This window comes from Patella vulgata, chromosome 8 (genome assembly GCF_932274485.2).
Source record: "Patella vulgata chromosome 8, xgPatVulg1.2, whole genome shotgun sequence".
Classification (NCBI taxonomy): Eukaryota; Metazoa; Mollusca; class Gastropoda; family Patellidae; genus Patella; species Patella vulgata.
Genome location: NC_065886.2, coordinates 54,869,218 through 54,895,438, shown reverse-complemented (window position 1 = coordinate 54,895,438; position 26,221 = coordinate 54,869,218). Strand labels below are relative to the sequence as shown.

The following is a 26,221-nucleotide window of genomic DNA, read 5'->3' as shown; positions in this document are numbered from 1 at the left end:
TTCTTTTTTTAAATGTCATTTATTTCATGGTTTTCAGGCCATATTTCTTTTAGAATAAAGCTAGACACAGGGTTTATGGTTCGCGGCAGATTTTAATACCAAATTTTGAAAAACTCTGGGCTCTATCGCGTTCACAAGGTTTACGGAAAAATATGAATAACGCCATAACGAAGGGTCGGGAAGAGCTGAAAATCAATAAATTTCATTCTCTGTACACGGGACTCTTTGTAACACTATCCTGTGTCTGGGTAGGACTTTCACGCTGTGTATAAACTATTTCAATGAGTAAATAACTCCGGGACACCGTTTTATTATAACTATGTTTATATATTAAATACAGGAAACTACAACATATCTATGATAGTACATTATGTGTTATTATAATATATACAGTCTGAGTTTAACAAGCCTAGAACTCAGACCTAACGATTGAAATACTACAGGCTCTCTCTCTCTCTCTCTCTCTCTCGGCCTCGAACCAGGGGCTGAGAGTACGTACATGATGTCTAATTATCCCTTAGAGTACTAAAGGTGGCAAGAGCCACACCCTTCTTGATAGATCTACATGATGATCTCGATCGACCTGAAAGCCGAGACGGTTAACGGTATGTCTCTCTAGGAATCCCAAATGATGTCTGAAGCGAATTTAATCGCGCCCTTTAATTTATCTCAAGCGTTTGGCTACGTCTGCTATTAGGACGGATACTTGGCCATTTTTGGATAAGTGTTTCATTAGAGCACGCAGTTACGTCAACACTATGTTGATAAAATTGAGCTAATCTGTATTCAAGAGACCTCATTTACCACCCCGAGATAAAAGATGGCAGGAACAGATCATGCTGTAAGGGTAAATATTTGTCTCGTAGCATACTGCATATCATTGTTCATTAGACTCTAGAGAGTCCACAACGTTGGTATATGCATTTCACCCTTTGATACTATTTGCATGACAGGGGAGGCAATTTTAACGAAAATCGAACTCATCCGCGATATGTACTAAACATATTATCTTTGAACCATAATCAATTTCAATAAAATTTCCCACAATCAAGGGCAATAATCTAGGAAGTTACGACCATCGAAATCATTCGAGATCTTTTGACATAAACATATATGTTTAGTTTCATTCATCCTCGGTATCCCCAGTGGTTTCATTCCGTTCTACTCCACTAACCACCTGGGTTAATCTATGAGGAGGACTCGTTTTCAAGTTATCCACCCTTGATGATTGTGATAGTTTTATCGACCAATCCCATACATCGTTAATTGAAAAGGACGTTGGCAAAGGGAAGTAACTCTCACCGGACAAGTTTAGGAGTTAGCCTAAATGAGAGAAGTTCAAATTATTCTAAATGCGTACTTACTAACAACAAATTATGTAATATGAAATTAGTGAAGACCGGACCAAATTGCCAAGTATAAGTTCAATAATAATAAAACATAACAGAATGAAACATTTCAGATAAAGAACGAATAGTAATAATAATAATAACAAAAGTCAAACATATAGATGTTATACATATTTGAGATCAGCGAAACATACTTCATATTTTGATAATACAATTAATTATAAATGAATTAGAAATATATACATTATTTACATAAATCATTCAGTAAAGTAATACTGTTGGTGGAATATGGCTTAAAGCCATGTTCGTGTATCTCTGGCTTATATACATACATATAAACACAGTTAGTTATAAGAAGTTATATGAACTATTTATTAAAATATGGATTGATAAATGTAAAACAAATGCTGTATTTAGGTGATAACCAGCCACTCTAATAAAAGGGTCACAAAGCACTATTTTTTTTTAAAAAATGGGAATATTTCAGTTTTTAAAATACTTTAACAATCAGAGGTATCCTTGAAATTACATAGTGTAAATATTTTGTGGAAGCAAGTTGTTCTAATCTTTACATAAATTTCCTGACAAAATGAGGTGGAAAAAGGGAGTTATGACATAATTCATAGCATAAAAGGGCAAGGGGTATGAAAAAAATTTAATTAATATTTTATTGCTCTGTAAGTGCCACAATTTAAAAGATCACCACAAATAATAGATTTACATCCAAAATGTAAAACATTAAGCTGCAAAAAACACATCTACAACATATCCCTTTTGGGGGGTGGACTCATTTGGAAGAAATGTCATAGGATTACATGTTTGGCCATAAACAAAAAGTCTTAGAAATCCTTGAAATCTTATATGTAACTATTTGTTTGTGCCAAATAAAATGCTCGGTTACAATTCAAGCACAAAATCCAATTACTGCTAATTTGGAGTCAACAAATGTTCAATTGAATATCCAAATATCATGTTAAAGAAAAGGGGTGAGGTGGGGGGAGCCAATCTAAATGAAATGAAGACAGAAATTTCCCTGCAAACACATAGATTTTACTTTCTCGAGAAGGGAAATGCGACAATTTCAGGTTTTGAAAGATTAAAATTGTGTTAAGCCAGAGGACTCAGCAGCAAAATGCAGTTCACTCATGTTTTGAAAATTCTAACATACCTCAACACTACATAATTAGACTAAATTTCTTAATTTTCAAATTGTTGACAAACACATGATTACTTTTTCAATATCTGACAAACGCAAGGATCCTTTCAAAGTTATTTAACAATGAAAAAAAAGACATGCAAGCCATTTTGGTTCATTTTACAACAGATGAATAATTAAAATTTTGACAGCAATAATGGGGGTAATCTGAAGAATTTCAGACAACTTATCATGATTTTTAGGAAAAATTTAGTGAAATTATGATACTTTCTTCCCGTCTAGCCTTTATGATGCAGAAAAAGTAAAAAACATACATAAAAATATTTTCCACTAATTTTGAAAAGTAAATAAACACTGAAAATCACAAAATTTTGACTAAAATCAAAATTTCCCCTCACAAATTTGTCAAATATTTTTGAAATTTTACCATTTCACTTTTTTTACTATCAAAATGTCATATATAATATTTTCTGACAATTTGGAGATCATATCATCAAATTTAGGCCTTTCATCCACCGTCAGGTCGTTTCCATACAGGAGGCAGACCACCATTAATTTCCCCATTGACTTCAATGTTAATTCTGGCCTCTTTGCCCACCTTCAACTGTTCGTTGGACTGAATGCTTTTCACTAAAGACAGAGGAACAAATGGTCATGTCTTTTCATTAAAGACAGAGGAACAAATGGTCATGTCTTTTCATTAAAGACAGAGGAACAAATGGTCATGTCTTTTCACTAAAGACAGAGGAACAAATGGTCATGTCTTTGCACTAAAATTTGTATGAGGTTGATCTCCAAAATTTTGAGATACACAAACTTGAAGAAACATACTAAAACATGTAACTAGTTGTCGTACATATCACCGTAGCCAACCTGATAATCGTGTTATCCTTCCGCCTCAAAATCATGAATATTTACCAAAACCTGGCAGAAAATGTTAATTCAAACCCTCTTCGTCCATCCTAGACTAAAAAATCAACAAAAATGGGCACGCAGAAGGGGAGAAAGGAGACAGAGGGAGAATTGCTATAAATATACGAACTACAATTTAATAGTGGATTAGAACGGAATGAAAACACTGGGAATACCGAAGATGAGTTACACTGTGACCGCAGAGCAGTGGGACGTTAAACTCCATTTCATTTCATTTCATTGTGACCGTTAGAGTTTTCACAATCAAATGTATCGGACGTCCGGACGGAAAGGGGCAGCGGTACAAAACTTCTTGATGAAAATGTGGTCATATAAAAACGAACCGAAATAGGGTCAGATAGCAATGAGAATGAAACATGAAATAACAGGTAGAAACTAGGACAACCCGCCCTTGAGCATTTTCATCAGCAAAGGCTCAAACCCGCTGTTATTCAAATATATTCTTTAATATGTAAGAAATAAACTGTTAACAAAACGCCAACAAATAAGTGAATTCGTGTAAATACGAAATGTCTTAAAAATAATTAATGTCTTCATTTGTATATTTCTGTCAGCCCCATAACGTCGGTAGTTCTCATTACATCAATGACACAAGCGACTGAAGTCATCAATGACACAAGCGACTGCAGCCATCAATGACACAAGCGACTGCAGTCATTTACAGTCTGTCATCCTAGAGATATAAAAATGTAAACATTAGGTAAAATATATAAACCCAGAAAAAACCCATAAAATTATATGTAGATTTGGTTTATGTGGGTCTTTAAATAAGTAGCTGATAAACATATATAATTGGGCTGGTTTTGTTTTGGGTCTTGTTTTCTATTTTAGGTGGTTTTTTTTTGTTTTGGGGGTTTTTTTTTTGCCTTGATCTCATAAAACTAACACAATACTTTTGTCAAAATGAGACTACTATAAGTTTACTATCCCTGGTGTAATAAAACTAACATAAAACTAACTACTATAAGTTTACTATGCCTGGTCTAATAAAACTAACACGATAGTAGTATGAGACTACTTTATGGAAATTTTGATTTTACAAAGAGATTGCTTGATCAGCACGCCAATATATACAGGAACAATTAAAACCATAGGGTACCCGACATTGGAGACGGACGAGACGGCGCTTGAAAAAACACCAAGGTTCTTCTTGACCTACGCCGGGATTCGAGTCGAGTCTCAAGCGACAGCCAATACTCTTCATATTTTTGTTCGAAATCTTACTAAAAAAACTCGACATACTTGAATTATTTTATTGTGAATAAGGAAATGCGGGAATATTTAATGTTCATGTGACTTTCCAGTGGGGTTTAGTATCTGACCGAGAGATTTGGGTCATCAGTAGTCAATAGTTACATCGGATGTAATAGTATTAATACTTACGATATTGCTATATAAGACTTCCCCAGAAGTTGTATTATAATAAACAGCCTCAGGTTTCTGGTCATTCTCTGAAATAATAGACAATATTACAGGAACGATTCCCGAACGTGGGTGGTAGTTGGAGTACATTTTTGTAATTATTCAAATAGATATGAGTTGCAACTTTCGGTTAATTTTACTACATGCTAAGCAAGTTATTCAAAACACGTGCTTCATTTTCTTTTTTTTAATATTCAATTAATTGGTGGTCATCATCTATTACATAAACGATTTTTTTTTTAAAAAAAGGGGCATAACAGTGAATCTGTAATATTCGATTGAATGATAATAACAATATGGCGTGGTGATGTCGGTATGATAGTTGGTATAAAATTAATGGTTTTAAACAGAAGATTTGTTTACCGTTCTCTTTAGAATCCTTTTGAACTTGAGCGTAAACTGGTCCTCTTTCATTATTATTTGACCTGTTGTTTCCAGTAAATGTTGGATCTAAATCAGCACTTCGATACAGCGCATTCTCCATTATTTCCATCTCCGGCTTTGTTGGATTCTTTGCGACTGAAAATAATACCGTATTTGTTTTTAATTGATATTTTCTGTAAGTTAGTTTTCGAGATATTAAATAATACCGTATTTGTTTTTAATTGATATTTTCTGTAAGTTAGTGTACTAGATATTAAATAAGAATGAATAACACGTGCTATATTATTACCTCCCCTGACACATGTTGACAATACTTTCTGTGATCATACAATACAATGCAAGCATACACAGACAGTCCAAAATATTCGACATGGAGACGACATGTTTATAACACAGTCGAAAACAAATATTAATAATAAGAATATATTTGATAAGCATTTGGATACTGATTACATTTGGTAATGTACACGATATGGAAGATAATAGCCGTAAAAATTGTAATGTTCTTGATATGGGGGATAACAGCCGTTAAAGTTGTGATGGAACGGCTGCTCACGAAAATGATTTAGATATCGATAATATTCTTAGTACTGTGGTTAATATGGAGGGTACTAGCCGTCCAAATTTTGATTTGCAATTTAATACATTATAGTATCTAACCTGGCTCCAGGTTCACAAAGCATTCTCAGACTTAAGTTGAGAATTTACTCAACTTTCGAAATATCTTTGATCCAGAAACACAAAACTTTGCATATAGTTTCTTATTGGTGTATTTCATACATTAAAACAACAAATGTTTTATGAGTAAATTCTTAACTTGAAGTCTGAGAATGCTATGTGAACTCGGGGCCAGGTTTACTACTGCATGTGGGCTAAACACGGTACCTTATGGGACACCATCTATTGCATGTGGGCTAAACACGGTACCTTATGGGACACCATCTATTGCATGTGGACATAACACGGTACCATATGGGGCATCAACTACTGCATGTGGGCTAAACACCGTACCTTATGGGGCATCAATTATTGTATGTGGACATAATACGGCACCTTATGGCATGCTAGCAATTGCATGTGGGCTAAACACCGTACCATAGATGCCAACTAATTGTATAATAACAATATTATTTGCACTTTCATGATTCAGTTTCAAGGAGTATTGTTTGTATGCCAGCCGCGTAAAGTTTATACTTGAAAAAGAGAAGGTATTTTACCTTTCTTTTTAGAATCCTTTTCAACCTGTGCGTAAACTGGTCCTCTTTCATTGTTATTTGACGTGTTATTTCCAGTAAATGTTGGATCTAAATCAGCACTTTGATACAGCGCATTCTCCATTATTTCCATCTCCGACTTTGTTGGATTCTTTGCGACTGAAAATAATACTGTATACTTATATAAGATGTTATTTGAGAATATTATTTATAAGATAATACTTTATACTTATATAAGATTTTAGTTGCTAATATTATTTATAAGATAATACTGTATACTTATATAAGATGTTAGTTGCAAATACTATTTATAAGTCACAAATGGAACTGGCCGCAACACCTGAAATGGGGTTTAACTGTTCTGCTCCGACTGGGCAAACGGGCATACACCACACAGTGTGCTATGAGGGATTTTTTGCCCGGACCCTTATATCGAATTCCATCTGCCAATGGAAATTTACGTCCACGCCAATGTGTACACGGGTCCTAGTGTTTTTTTCGTCCAATCCGAACGACTTGCCAGATAAATACGAAGACATGGTCAGTTATAATTAAGAAAGGAATACTAACCTGGTTTGTTTCTATGTAATATCACTACCAATACGACTATTATAATTACCAATATAATTATAGTAAATATAGCACCACCAGTTATACCAAATACAAGCTGTCTATCAGAACCTTCTATAGATTCTACAATATAAAATAATCCATTCAACTATTATCTTTATATTAATATAAAATAATCCATCCAGCTATTATCTTTATATTAATATAAAATAATCCATTCAGCTATTATCTTTATATTAATATAAAATAATCCATCCAGCTATTATCTTTATATTAATATAAAATAATCCATTCAGCTATTATCTTTATATTAATATAAAACAATCCATCCAGCTATTATCTTTATATTAATATAAAATAATCCATTCAGCTATTATCTTTATATTAATATAAAATAATCCATTCAACTATTATCTTTATATTAATATAAAATAATCCATCCAGCTATTATCTTTATATTAATATAAAATAATCCATCCAGCTATTATCTTTATATTAATATAAAATAATCCATCCAGCTATTATCTTTATATTAATATAAAATAATCCATCCAGCTATTATCTTTATATTAATATAAAATAATCCATTCAGCTATTATCTTTATATTAATATAAAATAATCCATTCAGCTATTATCTTTATATTAATATAAAATAATCCATCCAGCTATTATCTTTATATTAATATAAAACAATCCATCCAGCTATTATCTTTATATTAATATAAAATAATCCATTCAGCTATTATCTTTATATTAATATAAAACAATCCATCCAGCTATTATCTTTATATTAATATAAAATAATCCATTCAGTTATTATCTTTATATTAATATAAAATAATCCATTCAACTATTATCTTTATATTAATATAAAATAATCCATTCAGCTATTATCTTTATATTAATATAAAATAATCCATTCAGCTATTATCTTTATATTAATATAAAATAATCCATCCAGCTATTATCTTTTATAGCTGACATATTAACATTAAATAACCACTAGAGTTAGCTGACATATTAACATTACATAACCACTAGAGGTAGCTGACATATTAACATTAAATAACCACTAGAGTTAGCTGACATATTAACATTAAATAACCACTAGAGGTAGCTGACATATTAACATTACATAACTACTAGAGGTAGCTGACATATTAACATAAATCGTATCATCAATTAGATGTAGTGGGAAAACACACATATAATAACAAATATCAACAACCAGGGGTTTGGGAATATTTAACTTAAAATATAAAATATAACCAATTAAACGTTGTGGAATAGAATTGTCACCTGATTAAATAGATAGAAATCTCGACCATGCGATGTCCTAGAGAGGTGATTACTGGCTTGGCACGTGAATAAATATCTAAATAATAATTCAAATAACATAAAAGAAAGGCAGACATGTATCATGAAGATTTAGCTCTTACATAATACCTCTTTGATAGGGAACCTATTTTAATTTAAACAAATGTTTACTTACCCAACCTAGATGTAGTCTCCACTATAAGTTCAACAGAGGAATGAATACAACCATTGGTATTACATATATTACAAGTATATGTAGCTGTATCAGATAGTTGAATAGATGTTAGTCTTATTACTGTTTTATTACTAGGTATTAATACAGTAGAATTATAGTAACTAGGTATTCTACTATATTCAATAGTTGATATAATATCCCTTCTTTCATCTTTATACCATGTAATATTACAATCCATAGGACATGTATAGATCTTATATAACTCTATATAATCACCAACACGACCATTCTCTTTACTAATATTCTTACTGTGGAACTCTGCTTTAACTGAAACAAATTATACAAAACGTTCATCATGAATCGCCTCTGTACTTGATGATAAATAACTGCATACAAGGCTGTTTCACTCCATTAAAAAACCCCAGTAATTCCTTATCTTAATGGAAATCAATATATCTTACATTGTAGAGGAATTATTTAATAGAATTATTGTTACAACTAATAAAGGGATGTCATATAGAGTAGAAAGGGACTTCTACTGGTGGATCATATTTACGTTATGCTATCATGATAAATTACCTGTATTAAGTAGCTACCTGTATTGTGTAGATATATTACCTGTATTAAGTAGATATATTACCTGTATTATGTAGATATATTACCTGTATTATGTAGATATCTAGCTGTTTGTTCTGTTTGGTTATTTCTGTTAATACCATTACTAACACTACATATATAAATTCCATCATCTTTAAAATCAGTTGAAACTTCTAGATTATAACTTTTACCATCTTCCTCTTCCATACCGGGTATTTCACGTATTAGTTCATTACCAATATAATGCTGCCATGGAGAAAAGGTCAAATTATTTGGCTGGGCATCGGCTGTACATTGTAGTATAATACCTGTACTATTGTTGATGTTAATACCTGTACTGTTGTTGTTGGTAGCATTGTGTACTGATATTGAAACAATTGGAGCATCTGAAGTTAAAAGTAAAACTAAAACATGTTAGATCATTCACGTATATTTTTATGTAAGATTTGTTAGTATTTCATTAAGTTGAATATCAAAATAATTGTCTTTATAATGGAATGACGTGTATAAAAACGATATTTATTTATAATGGAATGACGTGTATAAAAACGATATTTATTTATAATGGGATGACGTGTATAAAAACGATATTTATTTATAATGGAATGGCTTGTATAACAACGATATTTATTTTCACGTTATTTGTTTAAGACAGATGAAGATGGTGGTGTGAAATCAATTGAAACTCATTTAAACTTAATTTAGATCTTTTGGAATAATTTTTGAACAAAAATATTTTTCAATTAACCTCTACATTTATCCCGTATACGGCCATATTGATTCATTTCTTTTTGAGATTCCATTTTTGCCATAACGTACCACAAGCCTGCAGGCAGTTGTACGGGACTAGGATAAAATATTCTAAGAGATTTCTGCGCAGGAGGTGGCTACTTTAAAAGCCCTTTGAGTTGACGTTCAAATTTATAAAGATATAGGGATCCATGGTTCGTTAGCTAGTGTTGACCAAGAAAGCTCCCCCTTGTCAGTGATCCAGGACCCCTTGTCAGCGATCCAGGACGTATAGTCGTTCGGATAGGACAAAAACATGTCCCGTCTACATATTGACGTACACACTAAAGAACTCTTGATAATTGGAATTCGATATAAGAGTAGGCAATAGTGCCGTTTTCCGAGCCAAAATTCCCTCATGGAACACTCCGAGCCTCGTGGAACACTGCATGGCGCATGTCCGGCTTAATAAGCTCGGTCGGTGCAGAACAGTAGGACGTTAAACCCTATTTTATTATATTTCATATATAAAGATATAAACTGTTTTACAACTGTTGTTCATATGTTCATCAAGTATGTATCTAATGTGTGATACCCTATGTTACTTACATAAAACCTGTAACCGTATCTTGTATTTAGCTTCAACTTGTTTTGTAGTAATATCTGCATTACACGATATTATCGCACCGTTCATCTGATGTGTAACATGTACATTAGAACGTAACATTCTACCAGTACTGACTATACTTTGGTTGTAATTTGTTGATTGTATAAATATTTCAATAGTTGGTGTAGGAAAAGCTTTCAATGCTTCACATGTTAAGTTCATTATTTCGTCCTCATATAATGTTAATGTGTGATCAAAGTCGTCGCTCCGGGGTGAAGATGTTAAGATAAGATCTTGAATATCATCTAGGAGAAGAAAAGAAAAGAAAAGAAATCAGTCATAAAAATGATTTCACAATTGAACAGTATTCTCATAATCGTTGATTCTAAAATCAAAACCGTATTGTCAATGTTTATAAGTGACGAGTGTCATTCACGTGACATCGATCATGTGCTTATTCTTTCAACTATATCTAACACCATTTCTGTTTTACTTGGGAAGTTAAACATGCATTATGTAAGATTTAGATAAAGAGCTGACGGTTCACACTATAATAGTTTAAAAATAGATCATGAAAAGGGTATAAGGTGATAATTTCAATAAAATTACTTCGTTCTGAGCCGATTTATCGTCGATTGCAGAGCATCGTAGTCACGATTGTCAATGCTACCGCTGTTACGATAATAAACAAAGTCTCAATTATCTATTTTTTAATTAAATCACTATCCGCAATTCATATTTAAATCTGTTGAAAATCTAGAGCATCGAAAGTTGATTTTGGTCCTGGCATGTTAATAAATGTCTAATTAATAATTTATATAATATTTAAGGCCTAAAGAAAGGCCTGTAATAGACAGATTTAGCCTCTTTAATAATACCCTGCAGAATGTTTACAACCCTTCAAGGTTCGGTGACGGAGCAATACCTTTTGGACGGGAAAATATACAGACGTACCGAGGGTAGATGATGATGTAACTATACAGACGTACCAAGGGTAGATGATGACGTACCGAGGGTAGATGATGACGTACCGAGGGTAGATTATGACGTACCGAGGGTAGATGATGACGTACCGAGGGTAGATGATGACGTATTCCAACATGTATAAAAGACGCGCTCACCTGATAACAATATTGTTGTTGACCTTGACCTAATTATTTGTTCTATATATGTCGCTGTACAATATATCACCGATCTGTGCATGTCTGCGTTGATTGTTACATTTTTTTCCATATAAGTTTGACCATAAAGATTAACTTCGAGGCAAGTTGGGTCGCACATCTGGAAACTTAGTGGTTGAGATGCTGGTGTGATCTCACATTTAAAACTTAAGTTGTCACCAATTCTGGTTTTAATAAATGTTAACCCAGCGTCAGTTTTACTTTCTGGTTCAATAGATAATAGTATATTCCTCACTGGTACTATAAATAAAATCACTTTTTATAGACTCAGTTATAAACACAAATTGTAAATGAAAATATGTAATCAATAATTATTGATCTCCCATTCGGGAATCACACATGATTTGTGAAATCTCGGAGTATAGGTTTGGTCAAAATTTGCTTCAAGAACCGTCTAGTAAGCAAGATAATTGATCCTGATAGGTGATATGAATTCTCAGATATATTAGTTCTACTGAGGCTGTTGGTCGATGTGCAATATACCCATCTGATATGGGCGTATTGCTCTCTTTACTTACTATGACCCATTCTTGAAGTACTTTAATTTACATTTCGAACTACGCTCGAGAAAGTTAATTCAATTCATAACACAAATTAGGCGCTAATGCAGGATACGTGGGGTGGATAAGATGCTGGCTCGCAAGCCTGGAGGTATCGTATTCGATTCCTACATTGGCCGAGAAAGTTCATCTGGATTTTCCAGTGTGGTTTCCCATTGTCAGTGATGTAGGGCTGTAGGGACTGGGACAGCTGGCTAGTCGTTCAGATGGGACGAAAAACCCGAGGTCCCGTGTACATATTAGCGTGTACATAAAAGATCCCTTAGAAGTTGGAATTCGATACAAGAGTAGACCATAATGCCGCTGTCTAGGCAAAATTTCCCTCATAGCATACTTAACTGGATGGGGTATGCCCAGTTCGGAGCAGACGAAGTAGGACGTTAAACCCCATTTCATTTCATTTCATTTCGTTTTGTAAATATATAAATGGTTGCGTAATATAGTTCAGTTGGTATCGGTGGCGTAGAGTTTCTCATCGACTATTTTGAAACTTGATAAATACAACGGTACACTAATTACCTGATCGTGACAAAATGAATACAAGTATATTGTACCTTTTGTTCTTCCCACGGTCGAAGATGTCGAGTAAAGTGAATACATTTAGATAGGAAAATTTAAACTCCTTTGTAGCTTGTTAAGTGCATTTACATAGGCCATCCATCTAATACTATATTTTAACTCTCTCGGATGAAAAGTCAGTAAATAGAGTTTTTGAAATTATTGAACCCTATTGTATAGCATCAGGAGCAAAAAAGTGAATGTTGAAAAGTCGGAAATAATGCCGGTTGGTAAATATAGCTTTCATATACCAGTTAATATTGTTACTGAGTGCATGTTAATTCTAGATGTATATCTTGGACCGAATATAAGCAGTATTGTGGAAATATGTACTTGGATACTAAATTTACAAAAATCAAACAAATTGTTAATTATGGAGTAAACGAAATCTAACCTTACATGGCAAATCCACTGTTGTACAATCTCTAGTTTTAACTAAATTATATTTTCTTATGGCCGTTCTACCAATACCCTAACCTTACATGGCAAATCCACTGTTGTACAATGTCTAGTTTTAACTAAATTATATTTTCTTATGGCCGTTCTACCAATACCCCCGGATATTGAAATAGAAATAAGTTACATAAATTCCTTTGGAAATAAATAATCTTAACCTCAAGAGTAAAGCCTTCATTAAGTCTAAAATAGATAATTAAATTTATTGATATATTGTATTAACATGTACGGTAATTTTAATCTTGGTAAAGTTTTATATGCCAAAAGGTTATTAAAGTATTTATCAGATTTTTATAAAAACTTACTAGAATCTTGGGGTGATTTAAACAAACGCATAAGACCCTTCCCAGATTCAATAGTAGATATAGCTATAAAACCATTGTTTAATAATACATAAACACGTCAACATTGATACGTTCACTATTTAGGGCATTAGACTGATGACTGATATTTTAGATAATACTAAGGCTGGGTTTATATTTACAAAACATATTATTAATTTAATTCAAGCCTACAACCCTATACACCGATATATATGGAAGCCTATTGCGGCCATTTCAGAATCTCGACTTCTCGCCGCGAGAAGTCGAGGGCGAGAACACGAGAAGACGAGAAGTCGAGGGCGGGAGTGATAGGGAGCAAGAACACGAGGAAACAGGGCGAGAATACGAGGATCTCGCCTCGAGAACACGAGATTACTTTCACCTCGACTTCTCGCTCCCTCATCCCTCGACTTCTCGCTCCCTCGTGTTCTCGCCGTTGGAGAAAAACTTGTTCTCGCACTCTCGCCCTCGACTTCTCGCCCTCGACTTCTCGCTCCCTCGTGTTCTCGCCTTTGAAAAACCTCGACTTCTCGCCCCTCGCTCCCTCGCCTTTGAGTTAATCTCGTCCTCTCGTGTTCTTATGGAAGCCTATTGCGACCATTTCAGAATCTCGAACTTCTCGCCGCGAGAAGTCGAGGGCGAGAACACGAGAACACGAGAAGTCGAGGGCGAGAGTGCGAGGGAGCGAGAACACGAGGAAACAGGGCGAGAAAACGAGGATCTCGCCCCGAGAACACGAGATTACTTACACCTCGACTACGCAATGAGCCACAGCAGCCCCTACTTCATTTCGAATCCGAACACAGAACTTCGGTCTTTTTTAATCCAAGGCCTCTGTCTATATCGAATTCAAACTGCCAATTACGTGCACGCCAATTTATAGCCTCGGTTTTTCGTCCCATCCGAACAACTAGACAGCTATCCTTGCTAAAACCTCCGCCCTGTACCTATGACAAGGGGAAACCACGTCGGAAAACCCCGATGAACTTTCTCGGCCAATGCAGGGATCGAACACGTGACCTCCAGTTTAGTAAGCCAGCGTCTTACCCACTTAGCCACCGTGGCTCCGAACTTTAATGATGTTAGAGAGCAAACGTCCTACTCACGGAGCCACCCTAACTCCCACTCCATTTCGATTCCGGACACGGGACCTCGTTTTTTTAAGCCATCCGAACGACTATACGTGGTCCCTTGCGAGGGCTTCCCTCCTACGCCACTGAAGTAAGAGAGCAAACGTCCTACTCACTGAGCCACCGTAGCCCCACTTCATTTCGATTTCGGACAAGGAACCTCGTTTTTTATTTATACCATTCAAACGACTATACCACTGACAAGCAGGAACCCCGACCGAAAAATCCAGGAGAACTTTGATGAAGTAAGAGAGCAAACGTCCTACTCACTGAGCCGTCGTAGCTTACACTTCATTTACATTCCGGACACGGGATCTCGGTTATTTGTATTCCATCCGAACCGAACGACTATACGTTGTCTCTTCTCAGGCCCTCCATTCTAGGGTGGACATCGCCAGAAAAGATTAAAATTGTTTAGGACTATTAAATTTTCTAGAACTTCAAACATTTCCGTTTATTATAATCCATGTCCAAATATAAATGCCGATACGGTAGCGAGAAGACGAGAAGACGAGAAGTCGAGATTGTGACGAAGCGAGGGGGCGAGAACACGAGGGGACGAGATTAACTCAAAGGCGAGGGAGCAAGGGAGCGAGAAGTCGAGGTTTTTAAAGGCGAGAACACGATGGAGCGAGAAGTCGAGGACGAGAAGTCGAGAAGTCGAGGGCGAGAAGTCGAGAAGTCGAGGGCGAGAGTGCGAGAACACGAGGTTTTTCAAGGCGAGAACACGAGGGAGCGAGAAGTCGAGGTGAAAGTAATCTCGTGTTCTCGGGGCGAGATCCTCGTATTCTCGCCCTGTTTCCTCGTGTTCTCGCTCCCTCGCACTCTCGCCCTCGACTTCTCGCGCGAGATTCTGAAATGGCCGCAATATGCTTCCATAGATATAGCATAACTGAATTGATTAAATGAAGTATCCCCCAATTATGGTTGAGAGTAATTCACACTAACATGTATGTAACAACAATATCTTCTCCCAACACCAGTCACGTGATAGATGATGAATTGATAACGCCAAATAAATTAACATCTAAATTCTGTTATCAAAAGTTTCACAGCTATAATTTTGTTCAACTTATTTGTTTAAATTATTGGGAAAAGAAGGGTTTCGTGTGTAATTTTACTATCATATGGAAAAACGTGTTTTGTACATATAAAAGTCCTAAGAGAGAGAGAGGGAGAGAAGGGCGTGGGGGGGGGCGGCCATGGGGGGGGGGGGGCACGGCCACGGACATCAATTTAAAAGGGAAATCCAATCAATTAAATTTAATTTGTTAGGTGTTTTTTTTTTAATTTGAAATTATCGCTGTTAAACAAATTTATTTCATTTGTTTTTTAGTTTTTTTTAAATATTAAATTATTTGAAATCTCTTTCTTACATTTCATTTCTTAATTTTTGAGTATTAGGCCTTATATACTTGAGTCTTATGGGCATGCAACCAGGGAGTTGGCCTCGCACGTCTGCACGCCATCTAACGGTGACATATACTGGTCAATTCCGTGATAAAATTATTTGTAAATTGACATGCTATCATGAACTATCACAAACAGTAAAATATATCAACTTGCCTCCAAACTGTATCGTGTAATTAAAGTAGTAGTTTGTTACAGAACAACGCCAAGACTTATCCTTGTCCTTAATATAATCTACAGGATTAATAACAAGTTGGTGTGATGAACAACGAATTGTGAATCGTGGATACCGGTAGTTTGGTTCCTTACATTTCCATCCAGACGAGGAGGTAGTTGCAATATATTGTCCACCTATTCTCCACACTATCTGATCGTTATAGTAAGGAGTGAGACCGCTACACGTCAGGACCAATTCTTGACCATCAAATACTATAGCAGGCGACGCAGTGAGTACTAAAAAAAAATAATAAACAGATTTAATTAATAAGATAATATATTTAATAATATATTTAATAATATATAGAGAGTGAAACGTAAATCGGCATGCACTTACAGACAACGCATTCAAACTGAACAGACAATTTTTCACGTTTATTATTCGTACAGAACATTTCTGCACACGTTTGCTTTTTTCTTACTCTTACAGTACATCAGTACACATACGTTTACAAAATCGAGCGACAAGAAGGAGCATTTTACCCTTTGGATTAAATAACAGAAAAAAAAGTCAAGAAAATTTAATTTAACGTTCTAGATAGTAAAAATTGACAGGGAATAAAATTAATATATAAGAGGCTGTTTTTTATCGTCGAAGACATTAATCCCGGAACAGATGATCTGTGAGTATAAATTTTAAAAAGCTGAATTTAATAAATGCGATAAAGGAGTCACAATAAAACAAAATCATCATGGTTTATATTGATTAAAGATAGTCTAATTAACTAAATTCATCATGGTTTATATTGATTAAAGATAGTCTAATTAACTAAAATCATAAACAATTTGGATATAAACTAGAATATATATTCTATCCTGTCTTCTTCAACAATTCGACAATAAATTTTCAACAAAATAAAAATGTTTGAGTTCGAAGAACTTCCAAGGTCTCTGTAACATATTTAATTGTGGGTTCAAGATATTATAAACCCATATCTTATACTATTAACATGCATGGGAACTGGTCCGTTTATTTCTAAAGTGGGTTGTGTCCCAGGGTTAGCGTTGGGGTTATTTCACCTTATTTGTAAAGTGGGTTGTGTCCCAGGGTAGGGGTTATTATTTCTAAAGAGGGTTGTGTCTAAGCTCTATCAATACACATATTATTTAAACAGTTAATATACATATGTAATACAACTTTAATCGTTTTATACAGTTTTGTTTGAAGAGAGAAGGGTGCGAATACAACAAGATACGAAGCCCTCTTCTGAACAAATTTCATTTGTGGTTGATTTAGAGAACAACCGCTCTTGGCTGTTGTTAGAATCCATGAATATATATTTCGAAAGATTAAAAAATAGTAGTTCGAATTTCGGTTAATTTTAGACTCACTCTATCGTCAATGTAACACACAAAAGAATATATAGAATACTAGAAGAATGCCCGGCTTCGCTCGGGGGTCATAACCGGAAGTGGTAGACTAACGCCACCTGGCCTATGTTACTCCCCGGTCCGAGCTACCCCTATACTCCAAATTTCAGACTCGGGGCAGGCCTAGTGTAGCCGCCAACCCCGAACAGACAGACAGACACACAGACAGACAAACGACAGTCACAAATATTAGTATAGATAACTGAACACTGACTTTATCTACGGATGGGAACAAATATTGCATTGTCAATGACATACCAAACAAATCAGTTCATAAAATACACGAAGATGCCGAACTGACTTGAAGATCTATGGTCCACGTAGACTCATTCCCGTAGTATATAGAGAGAGAGAAATGGGGTTTAACGTCCACTCGACACAAACTAGGTCATTTCGGGACTAACATATGGTTTAATTTTATTTCAATAGTTCGCTTGCGCGTAGGGGTCTTTAGCAGTGGGGGGAAACCGTAGGACCCGGAGAAAACCCACGAGGTTGGACAGGCAACCCTGCTCCTTGTCACGTACAACCGGGGATTCGAAACCACGCCTGTTGACTCAATGACACATTTTATTATACAGCGCGCGCACGGTAACCATTCAGCTATACAACCCCCCTCCCTTTAATATACTGCATGTTTATTTTGTAATATGTTTATTAAGGGTCCATGCGCTTGGGCTATTGTATTGGTCCTACTTATTTCACTAGAACAGAGATTGTTCCGACGTAGCATAAAAAATGGTTACGTGTATGTCCAGACTTGATTTTAATATTTTAACATACAACTATGTTTAATCAGATGTATAGTTTTGGAGCCTGGGTATCGAGATATTTAAGTAAAATAGTTTGTGGCACAACGACAACTTGACAGCACGATGTTTAAATGTCCCCTCTTCTTCACATATAAAATTGTCCATCTAATGATAATCCCCAAATAACTACAGTAAAATGTTTCATGTAGTTGGAGATTGTAGTTAGCTGTTAATGATCTGGATCTATTTAACAATAAAAACAAACTCCCCAAATACTTACGTGAACATGTATCCGGGATAATGGTAAGAAAAACAATAATTTTAAACTTGAAATTCTCCATTTCAAGTTAAACTTACAACACAAAGAATAATACTGGCTGTCATTTATATTAATGAAAGATTCATTTAACAGGATATTTGACTTGGTCTACTGGTGTATTAAACTTCCCGGTTGTTCTAAAGGCGCAATAGTCGAATTTATATTTATTTAGTATGACAAGACACTTACGGCTAATTGATATAAACTACAGGGGCGTAACTAACTTCCTCTTTCATTGCATGAAAACATGCATGATTCATATAAACAAATATATTTATCTTTATAATGAAGACCATTAAATTATGCCTCTGTCAGTTTAAAAAGTCAGCCACTTATTGTTTATTTATAGTAAATTTAAACATACTATGCAAGAGCTAAATCTGCCTATTGCAAGTCTTTATTTAGGCTTCAGATGTTATAGAAATGATTAATTAGACCTTTATGTACAAGCTCAAAATTAACTCTGTAGACCCACGGATGGCTTGGATACAGTTTGGATTTAAACAATCGTCAATTTAAAATTAAATCAATAAATGGCGGACCAAGTTAACGTTTACCGTTCGTTAGTTGCTGATGTCACTACGCGAAAAAGGTGATGAAAGACCTGTCAAGCGAGGCTACCATGGCCATTGGATATGTTACTTGATAATCGAGAATATGTGGGTGAAGTTATCGTCTGTCAATCAAACGATCGCCAATTCCCATAGACGGTGCAGACACAAGTGATGCCTATTTCTAGTCCAAACTTCCAACAGTGACAATTTCCTTCAGAACAAAGTAATTTGACTGAAATTTTCAACATTTTCTTTTTTTATCATCTATTTTTGAATTATTATAGCAAGAATGACCAACTCTTTATTAAACTCTTAACTAATGTATCTTTTTAGATGCATTTTGTAAGAGTTAAATATGTAGATCTTTCTGTCGGGTTTCAAATGTTATATAAATTGATATTTAGACATTTATTCACATGACAAGCCTGTCTGTGTCACATGACAAGCCTGTCTGTGTCACATGACAAGCCTATAATCAACTCTGTGTCAAAGGATGACTGAGATATGGAATCGATTAGACTGTCCTCCATTGCCGATTGACGGACCGGAAATTGAGATTTTGTTTATTATCATTGCAATGGTACGATACAATCGAGACTATTTATGCTATTTCTTGTCAAAACTTCAAACTTTCATAATTTCACCCAGAATAAAGTAATTTAACTGAAACATTATATATTCTTTTGGCATTATCTATTTTAAATGGTTATAGCAATAACGACCAGCTCTTTCATAATCCATTTTTATTGGATATTCTCTATAGGTTTCCTTGGGTGGCTAATATCCCTAAAACATTCAGTTCTAAATAAATCACATTCTGTCTGATATGGAGGATTTGACAATGAACTATTTTGCACAAGATGTGCGCGGAATTTTGATCAGATGTTTATCGTTATAGCCTACTCTAGTCGAAATTCAAATTGTCAAGAAACCTTTTATAGACACTACCAGTTAGTATACGGGACTCTCCACGGGCTAGAGCAATATCCATACATCCTCCCCATTGATATCAGTTTAATATATATTTGATGATAAATTTTGTCGTTTTAACATTCACGGGGTTCTAAAAGTGAAACAAGATTCTTAACTCTAGATGTAATTATCGATAAGCGGCTTCTTCGGTTTAATAATTTAAATATCGCATTTAAATTAAATACAGATCAGATTATGACTGTCGTTAGAGCGTTCACAAGGTTCTGCAGAGTGAAACAAGCGCCATAACTTAATGGAAATTCGTAAACAACATATATTATTTTCAAAACGATCGGGTGATAAATGTAGTCTGTAGAGTGTTCACAGGAAATTGTGGACGACGGACCGACAGAGTCGACAACAATATACGACCATATTTCTATGTGAGCGTATAAAAATGTTCTCAAATTATTTCTATTCATGACCCAGACAAGTAATCCTACTATATTCACCGAAGTATTTTCACAAAATTAATACTTTGTAATAATTTCTTTAGTAATAATGTTATATAAGTACGTCAAAAATAATGGTGCGGGTTGGGCGGGGGGGGGGGGGGGGTCTGTTGCGTGCACTTTAGATCATAACGTATGTCAATGAGCCAGTGGCGTGGTTTTGAAAACAAGCGTGTACTGGCAAGGGTTAGGGTCGTCTGTAAAGCCTATATTCTTTCGACTAAATATGATTTGATTGCATTGGACGACGGAGTGGGTAAAACGCTGGCTCGCTAGCCTGGAGGTCGGGTGTTCGATCTCGATTTTCCGGCGTGGTTTCCCCTTGTCAGTGATGCAGGACGGAGGGCCTGACAAGGACAGCTGTCTAGTCGTTCGGATGGGACGAAAAACCGAGGTCCCGTGTACACATTGGCGTGCACGTAAAATATCCCTTGGCAGTTGGAATTCGATATAAGAGTAGACCGTAGCCCTAGCTGCCGGGCAAAATTCCCCTCATAGCACACTGTATGGCGTATGCCCGTCTTCATTAGTCCAGTTCGGAGCAAAACAGTAGGATGTTAAACCCCATTTCATTTCATTTCATTTTGCATTGGACGACGGACATGCTATCACCCCGTCCGCCTTTAATTTTAATTCAAAAGATTGTCAGTGGTTTGAAATAAGGAGCCGCCGTGTTGGAGAGCAGCCAAAGTTGGTTCAGGTTATAAATGATGTAATCTATAGACGTGTATATAATATTTCCATTTTATTCATCAGGATGTATATGATTCAATGAAACAATATACACATAACGAGAACTTTTGGGATTAACTTTTAAAAAATGTCAAATATGAATGTCTATGAATATGGACTCCTAAAAAGGGAATATATTTGAATTAAAACTTCCCTGCTGAGTAATTTCATTATTCAGAAATCGCTCACAAAGCATCTCCGACGATCTAGACCCCTAAAGTCCTAGGATGGTACCCTTGCCCCCCCCCACCCCGCCCCACCCCACCCCACCCTACCCAATCATGAATTGCTTCTGCCGACTCTGTTAAAAAACTGAATTTAATAGATGTGATAAAAGGGTCACAATAAAACAAATTCATCATGGCTTATATTTATAATATATACACTAACCTAATTCATCATGGCTTTTATTTATAATATATACTAACCTAATTCAACTGGATTCTGATATTTTTCACTAAGCTAAACTAAAATCATAACTAAATCGATACTAGTAGATCAATTCTAGTCTGGCTTCTTAAACCAAATATTTTCAAAACAAACATGGGTCAAAGTCTCTCGTGGATCCTTTAATTTTGGGCTCGTGATAATATTTTTGCCCCTTGATAAATATTTCCAATACTATTCCATACATGGGAACTGGTCCGTAAGTGCGCAACCCTCCTCTGAACAATATGTCAATTTGATTTGGCGCCTTGAAGGAGCATCTTGTCATGTTGCGACCAATGGATATATATATTTCGAGAGATTTAGCAGCGTTAGGTTTTTTTGTTCAAATTTCACCCACTGTGTCGCAGTGGCGGCGCCAGCCGTCGGTGATTGGAGGGGCAAAGCTGGGGCAAAGTCCAAGGTTAAGGGGGCAAAGGCACGAGCTTCAACTAGGGGTAGGGGGCCTCCCTCAGAAAATTTTGAAAAACAGGTTGCCGGAAATGCAGCCTGGCAGTATTTCAGGCACTGATCGATGAAGCCCACTCACGAGCGTCAAAGTAGGGAGTCCTCCCCCAGAAAATTTTGAAAAATAGACTGCCGGAAATGCTGTCTTACAGTATTCTGTCAGGCACCGATCGTCGAGATAAATAGATCTGCCCAGATACCGTTCGTCGCCTGATCACTAGTTTATCCGACTAGAGAACAAAATGTCAAACGAACGGACTTGCGAACCTCAACGAATTCCCCTTGTGAGCGCCAAAGTAGCGAGTCCATTGGGGACCTCGCCAAGAAAATTTTGAAAAATAGACTGTCGAAAATGCTCTACAACATGCAAGTTTATGATAGAGTGGGGATGTGGGATTTATTCACCGTAGAAGGTATTGATTACCGAAACGTATCGCAAATACTTTTTTTTATTTTCTAAAATTATTGGGGGGGGGGGGGGCAAACAGAGGGCAGACCCTTGCCCCCCCCCACCCCCTGGCGCCGCCACTGCTGTGTCGTCAATGTAACGCAGACTTATCTACGGATGGGAACAAATACTAGATTATCAATGACATCCCACACAAATCAATTCATAAAATTGACCCAAATCATGTTCATTTTAAAATTTAAAAATAACACTGAAGATGCGGTACTTACGTGAAGATGTGGCCGAGATAAGAGAAAGAAAAACAATCATTATAGATTTGAAATTCTCCATTTCAATTTGAACTTAAAAGAAATAATAATATAATGGTGGCTTTCGTTTGTATTAAAGAAATTTTATTCACCAAGATGACTTTATCTTTTCCTGTCTAATGTCGCAATAGTTGAATTTATTTACCATGACAGGATACTTAATAATTATAGATTGTTGATAGCAGGCTACAGGGGCATAACTAACTTCCTCTGACGTTGTTTGAAAACAAGTGGCATTCGTTTAAATACGTAAATTTATCAGTAAAGTATGGTGGCTGATTGGTATCATGTCGTGATGTCGCGTAAAAATGTCGTATTGTAGGGTTAAAATGTCGTATTCTCGGGTTAAAATGTTGTATTAACGGGTTAAAATGCCTTTTAATATGCTGGTTCGTTTGTGGGCCATTTTAAATATCAACTCAAAACGTTCTTGTTTTAAAACCCTGATCTGTAAATAATCAGTGAATATAAAAACCAACAGCGCCTTAGAAACTGTTGTCTTCAGTATTAACGCGTTTTATAAATGACGATTTTATTATTATTGTTGTTGTCGGTTTAAATTCTCGTGTTGTCGGTATTGTCGGCCATACTCCTCTCAATGCTATTAGGCTGTGATTTAGCCCCGAAAATCGTTTCATCTCGTCCCAGTAAATTCCGGGTGAAAATCTGACGCTTTGTTACATAATTTAACCAGTAGGCCGTCACTGTCGCATACTTTTCTGTTCCGATGCATTGCACAATACATCTTGCATTCGAATTACGTCTCGAACTATATTTGTCAAGTGTAGCCATAATCGGGTAAAAAAATCAAATTCTAAGCCAATCAGAAACCATAAAAGCAAAGATCGTCATAGGTCAAGGGTCAATAGCCATAAATAGTCCAGTGAATACCTTTTATGAGACGAAACACGTTGGATTGTTTACATTTGTCTGCGAGAATTTCTCTGCAAATATGCCGGGATTACTGGATAATATCACCTGTTAAATGTTGCATTGACACGGTAAAGACGACTTACCCCTGATCTGTGGCATAAATATGGCCAATAATTAGGAAATAGCACCAATGATTGAATGAATCTTTTATTTTCTGGAAACAAGTATTTCTTCAAAACTATTTCAGTGAAACAATATCCAAAAGAAATATATACTTAATACAGATGAAAACAATTTTTGGCATGCTTGAAATACTGGGTCGGTCTTATAATTATATATAATGCTAAGAAAAAACAAAAATAATAATACCATGTGATCTGATCGATACAATTAATAATAATTCACCTTCATCAATTTTACTATTTTTTTAAAACGAGAAAACAATAGACTTATTATAAGAGTATAGAGAGAGAAATGGGGTTTAACTTCCACCCGACACAAACTAGGTAATTTTGGTTCAATTTTATTCCAATAATTCGCTTGCGTGTAGTGGTCTTTAACAGTGGGAGGAAACTGGAGGACCCGGAGAAAACCAATGAGGTTGGACAGGCCACCCTTCTCCTTGTCAAGTACAACCGTGGAATCTAAACCACGCCAGTGGACTCAATGACAGACCTTGTGATATGCTACCCATTCGGCTACCCAACCCCCTATAAGAGAGTATTTTTAAAAGAAAGAAATTAAAAAAAATAAACAAATCCAATTATATAAATTTCCTCGTACACAACAATACCATACACCACTAGTATTAATGAAAAACGTATATAATAATAATAATAACATCATCATTTTTTAAAGTGTATTAATACTGGAGAACGGTTTCTAATGTTCTGTTGTGGTTCTTATATTCACAGAATACATGTATTTACACAGAGATCAGGTCTTGTGCCCATATACACTGTACAAAATTGAAAGATATATACCAACCAGTAAATAAAAGTACATATAAGAGAAAAACAAACAGTAATTACTTAAGTAAAATGGTTCTAGTAAAATGAATTAGAAATGAAATGGTTTAATGAAGATGGGCATATGCGCCATACAGTGTGCTATAAAGCAAATTTTGCTTGGGCACAGCACTATGGCCTACGTTTATATCAAATTACAACTGCCAAGGGATCGTTTTACGTGCACACCAATGTATACACAGGACCTCGACTAGACTTCTGTCCTTGTGCCTTACATATTTAAAATATGTAATATTAAAAAGCCGCTTACAAAAATACATGTATACAGGTGTAGGCCTACTCACATAATTTCATGAATATCATCATCACTATTAAAATCAATGTCACTGTCAGCATATTTTTGGCTGTCACTTTTATATTCGAACAATATACACAAAACCATACAAGAAAGTTTTCACTTGTAACAAGTACATCTATTACTGATCTATCTGTAAAAGTGTAATGCAGCTTGATTTACATTCACGTTGAAAATTTTGTTTGGTGCTTGATCTCTAGTCACTCTAACCCTGTCATTTGTTCAATAGAGTTTAACAAGAGGGGTTTAAATTTCCACAGCTACAGTCAGGCAACCTGGGAGGAATGCGCCAGAATATGCCCCCTTTTTGACTGGTGATGCAAAGGCAGAAATAATTCTTCATACATATTTTTTTCAACAAAAGTAAGTGCACTTGTACCAACTCATCTATTTCGGTTCTAATTTTCTCCATAACATGGGGGTTGGATGGCCGAATTGTTAGCACGTGCGCACTGTATCATAAAGCCTGTCATTGAGTCAACAGGCGTGGTTTAGAATCCCCGGTTGTACGTGACAAGGAGTAGGGTCGCCTGTCCAACCTCATGGGTTTTTCTCTGGGTCCTCCCCTTTCCTCCCACTGTTAAAGACCCCTACGCGCAAGCGAATTATTGAAATTAAAAAAAATTAAACCATATGTTAGTCCCAAAATGACCTAGTTTGTGTCGAGTGGACGTTAAACCCCATTTCTCTCTCTCCATAACAACTTGTTGGGTATGAGTACTGCACATTGTATTTCACCTCAATAATGATGTCTTTGACTGAGTGGACTTCTCTATTGGTCAGGGTGGTCTTGGGCGGAGTAGTCCTTGGTCTGGGTTGTCATGCATTTGGGAGAATATCTTCATCAGCTTGCATTTGCAAGAAAATGGGGAAAATGTTAAGATATGATCCGATCCCCTTAAACAAATTAACCAGGCCAATTATTTTATTCTCTTTCTCTTTTTTTTTTTGCTGCTTGTTTCTAAACATCACTT

The 26,221-nt window shown here is 35.6% G+C and overlaps 1 protein-coding gene across 2 annotated transcripts; it reads right to left on the bottom strand.

Annotated features, from left to right (window-relative positions):
- Positions 1-300: 300 nt before the first annotated feature.
- LOC126830061 (uncharacterized) lies at positions 301-18,849 on the bottom strand. Of its 2 annotated transcripts, XM_050560275.2 has the most exons (11): positions 18,692-18,849; positions 16,229-16,525; positions 11,576-11,875; positions 10,457-10,759; positions 9,184-9,504; positions 8,522-8,848; positions 7,029-7,151; positions 6,462-6,617; positions 5,224-5,379; positions 4,822-4,889; positions 301-4,111 (listed from the first exon to the last, which is right to left on the bottom strand). In XM_050560275.2, the coding sequence occupies exons 1-11, from the start codon at positions 18,750-18,752 to the stop codon at positions 4,097-4,099; spliced, it is 2,127 nt and encodes a 708-aa protein (XP_050416232.1). In that variant the 5' UTR covers positions 18,753-18,849; the 3' UTR covers positions 301-4,096. The 2 variants fall into 2 exon arrangements, with proteins under 2 accessions (XP_050416232.1, XP_050416234.1); XM_050560277.2 differs by lacking the exon at positions 6,462-6,617.
- Positions 18,850-26,221: the final 7,372 nt, after the last annotated feature.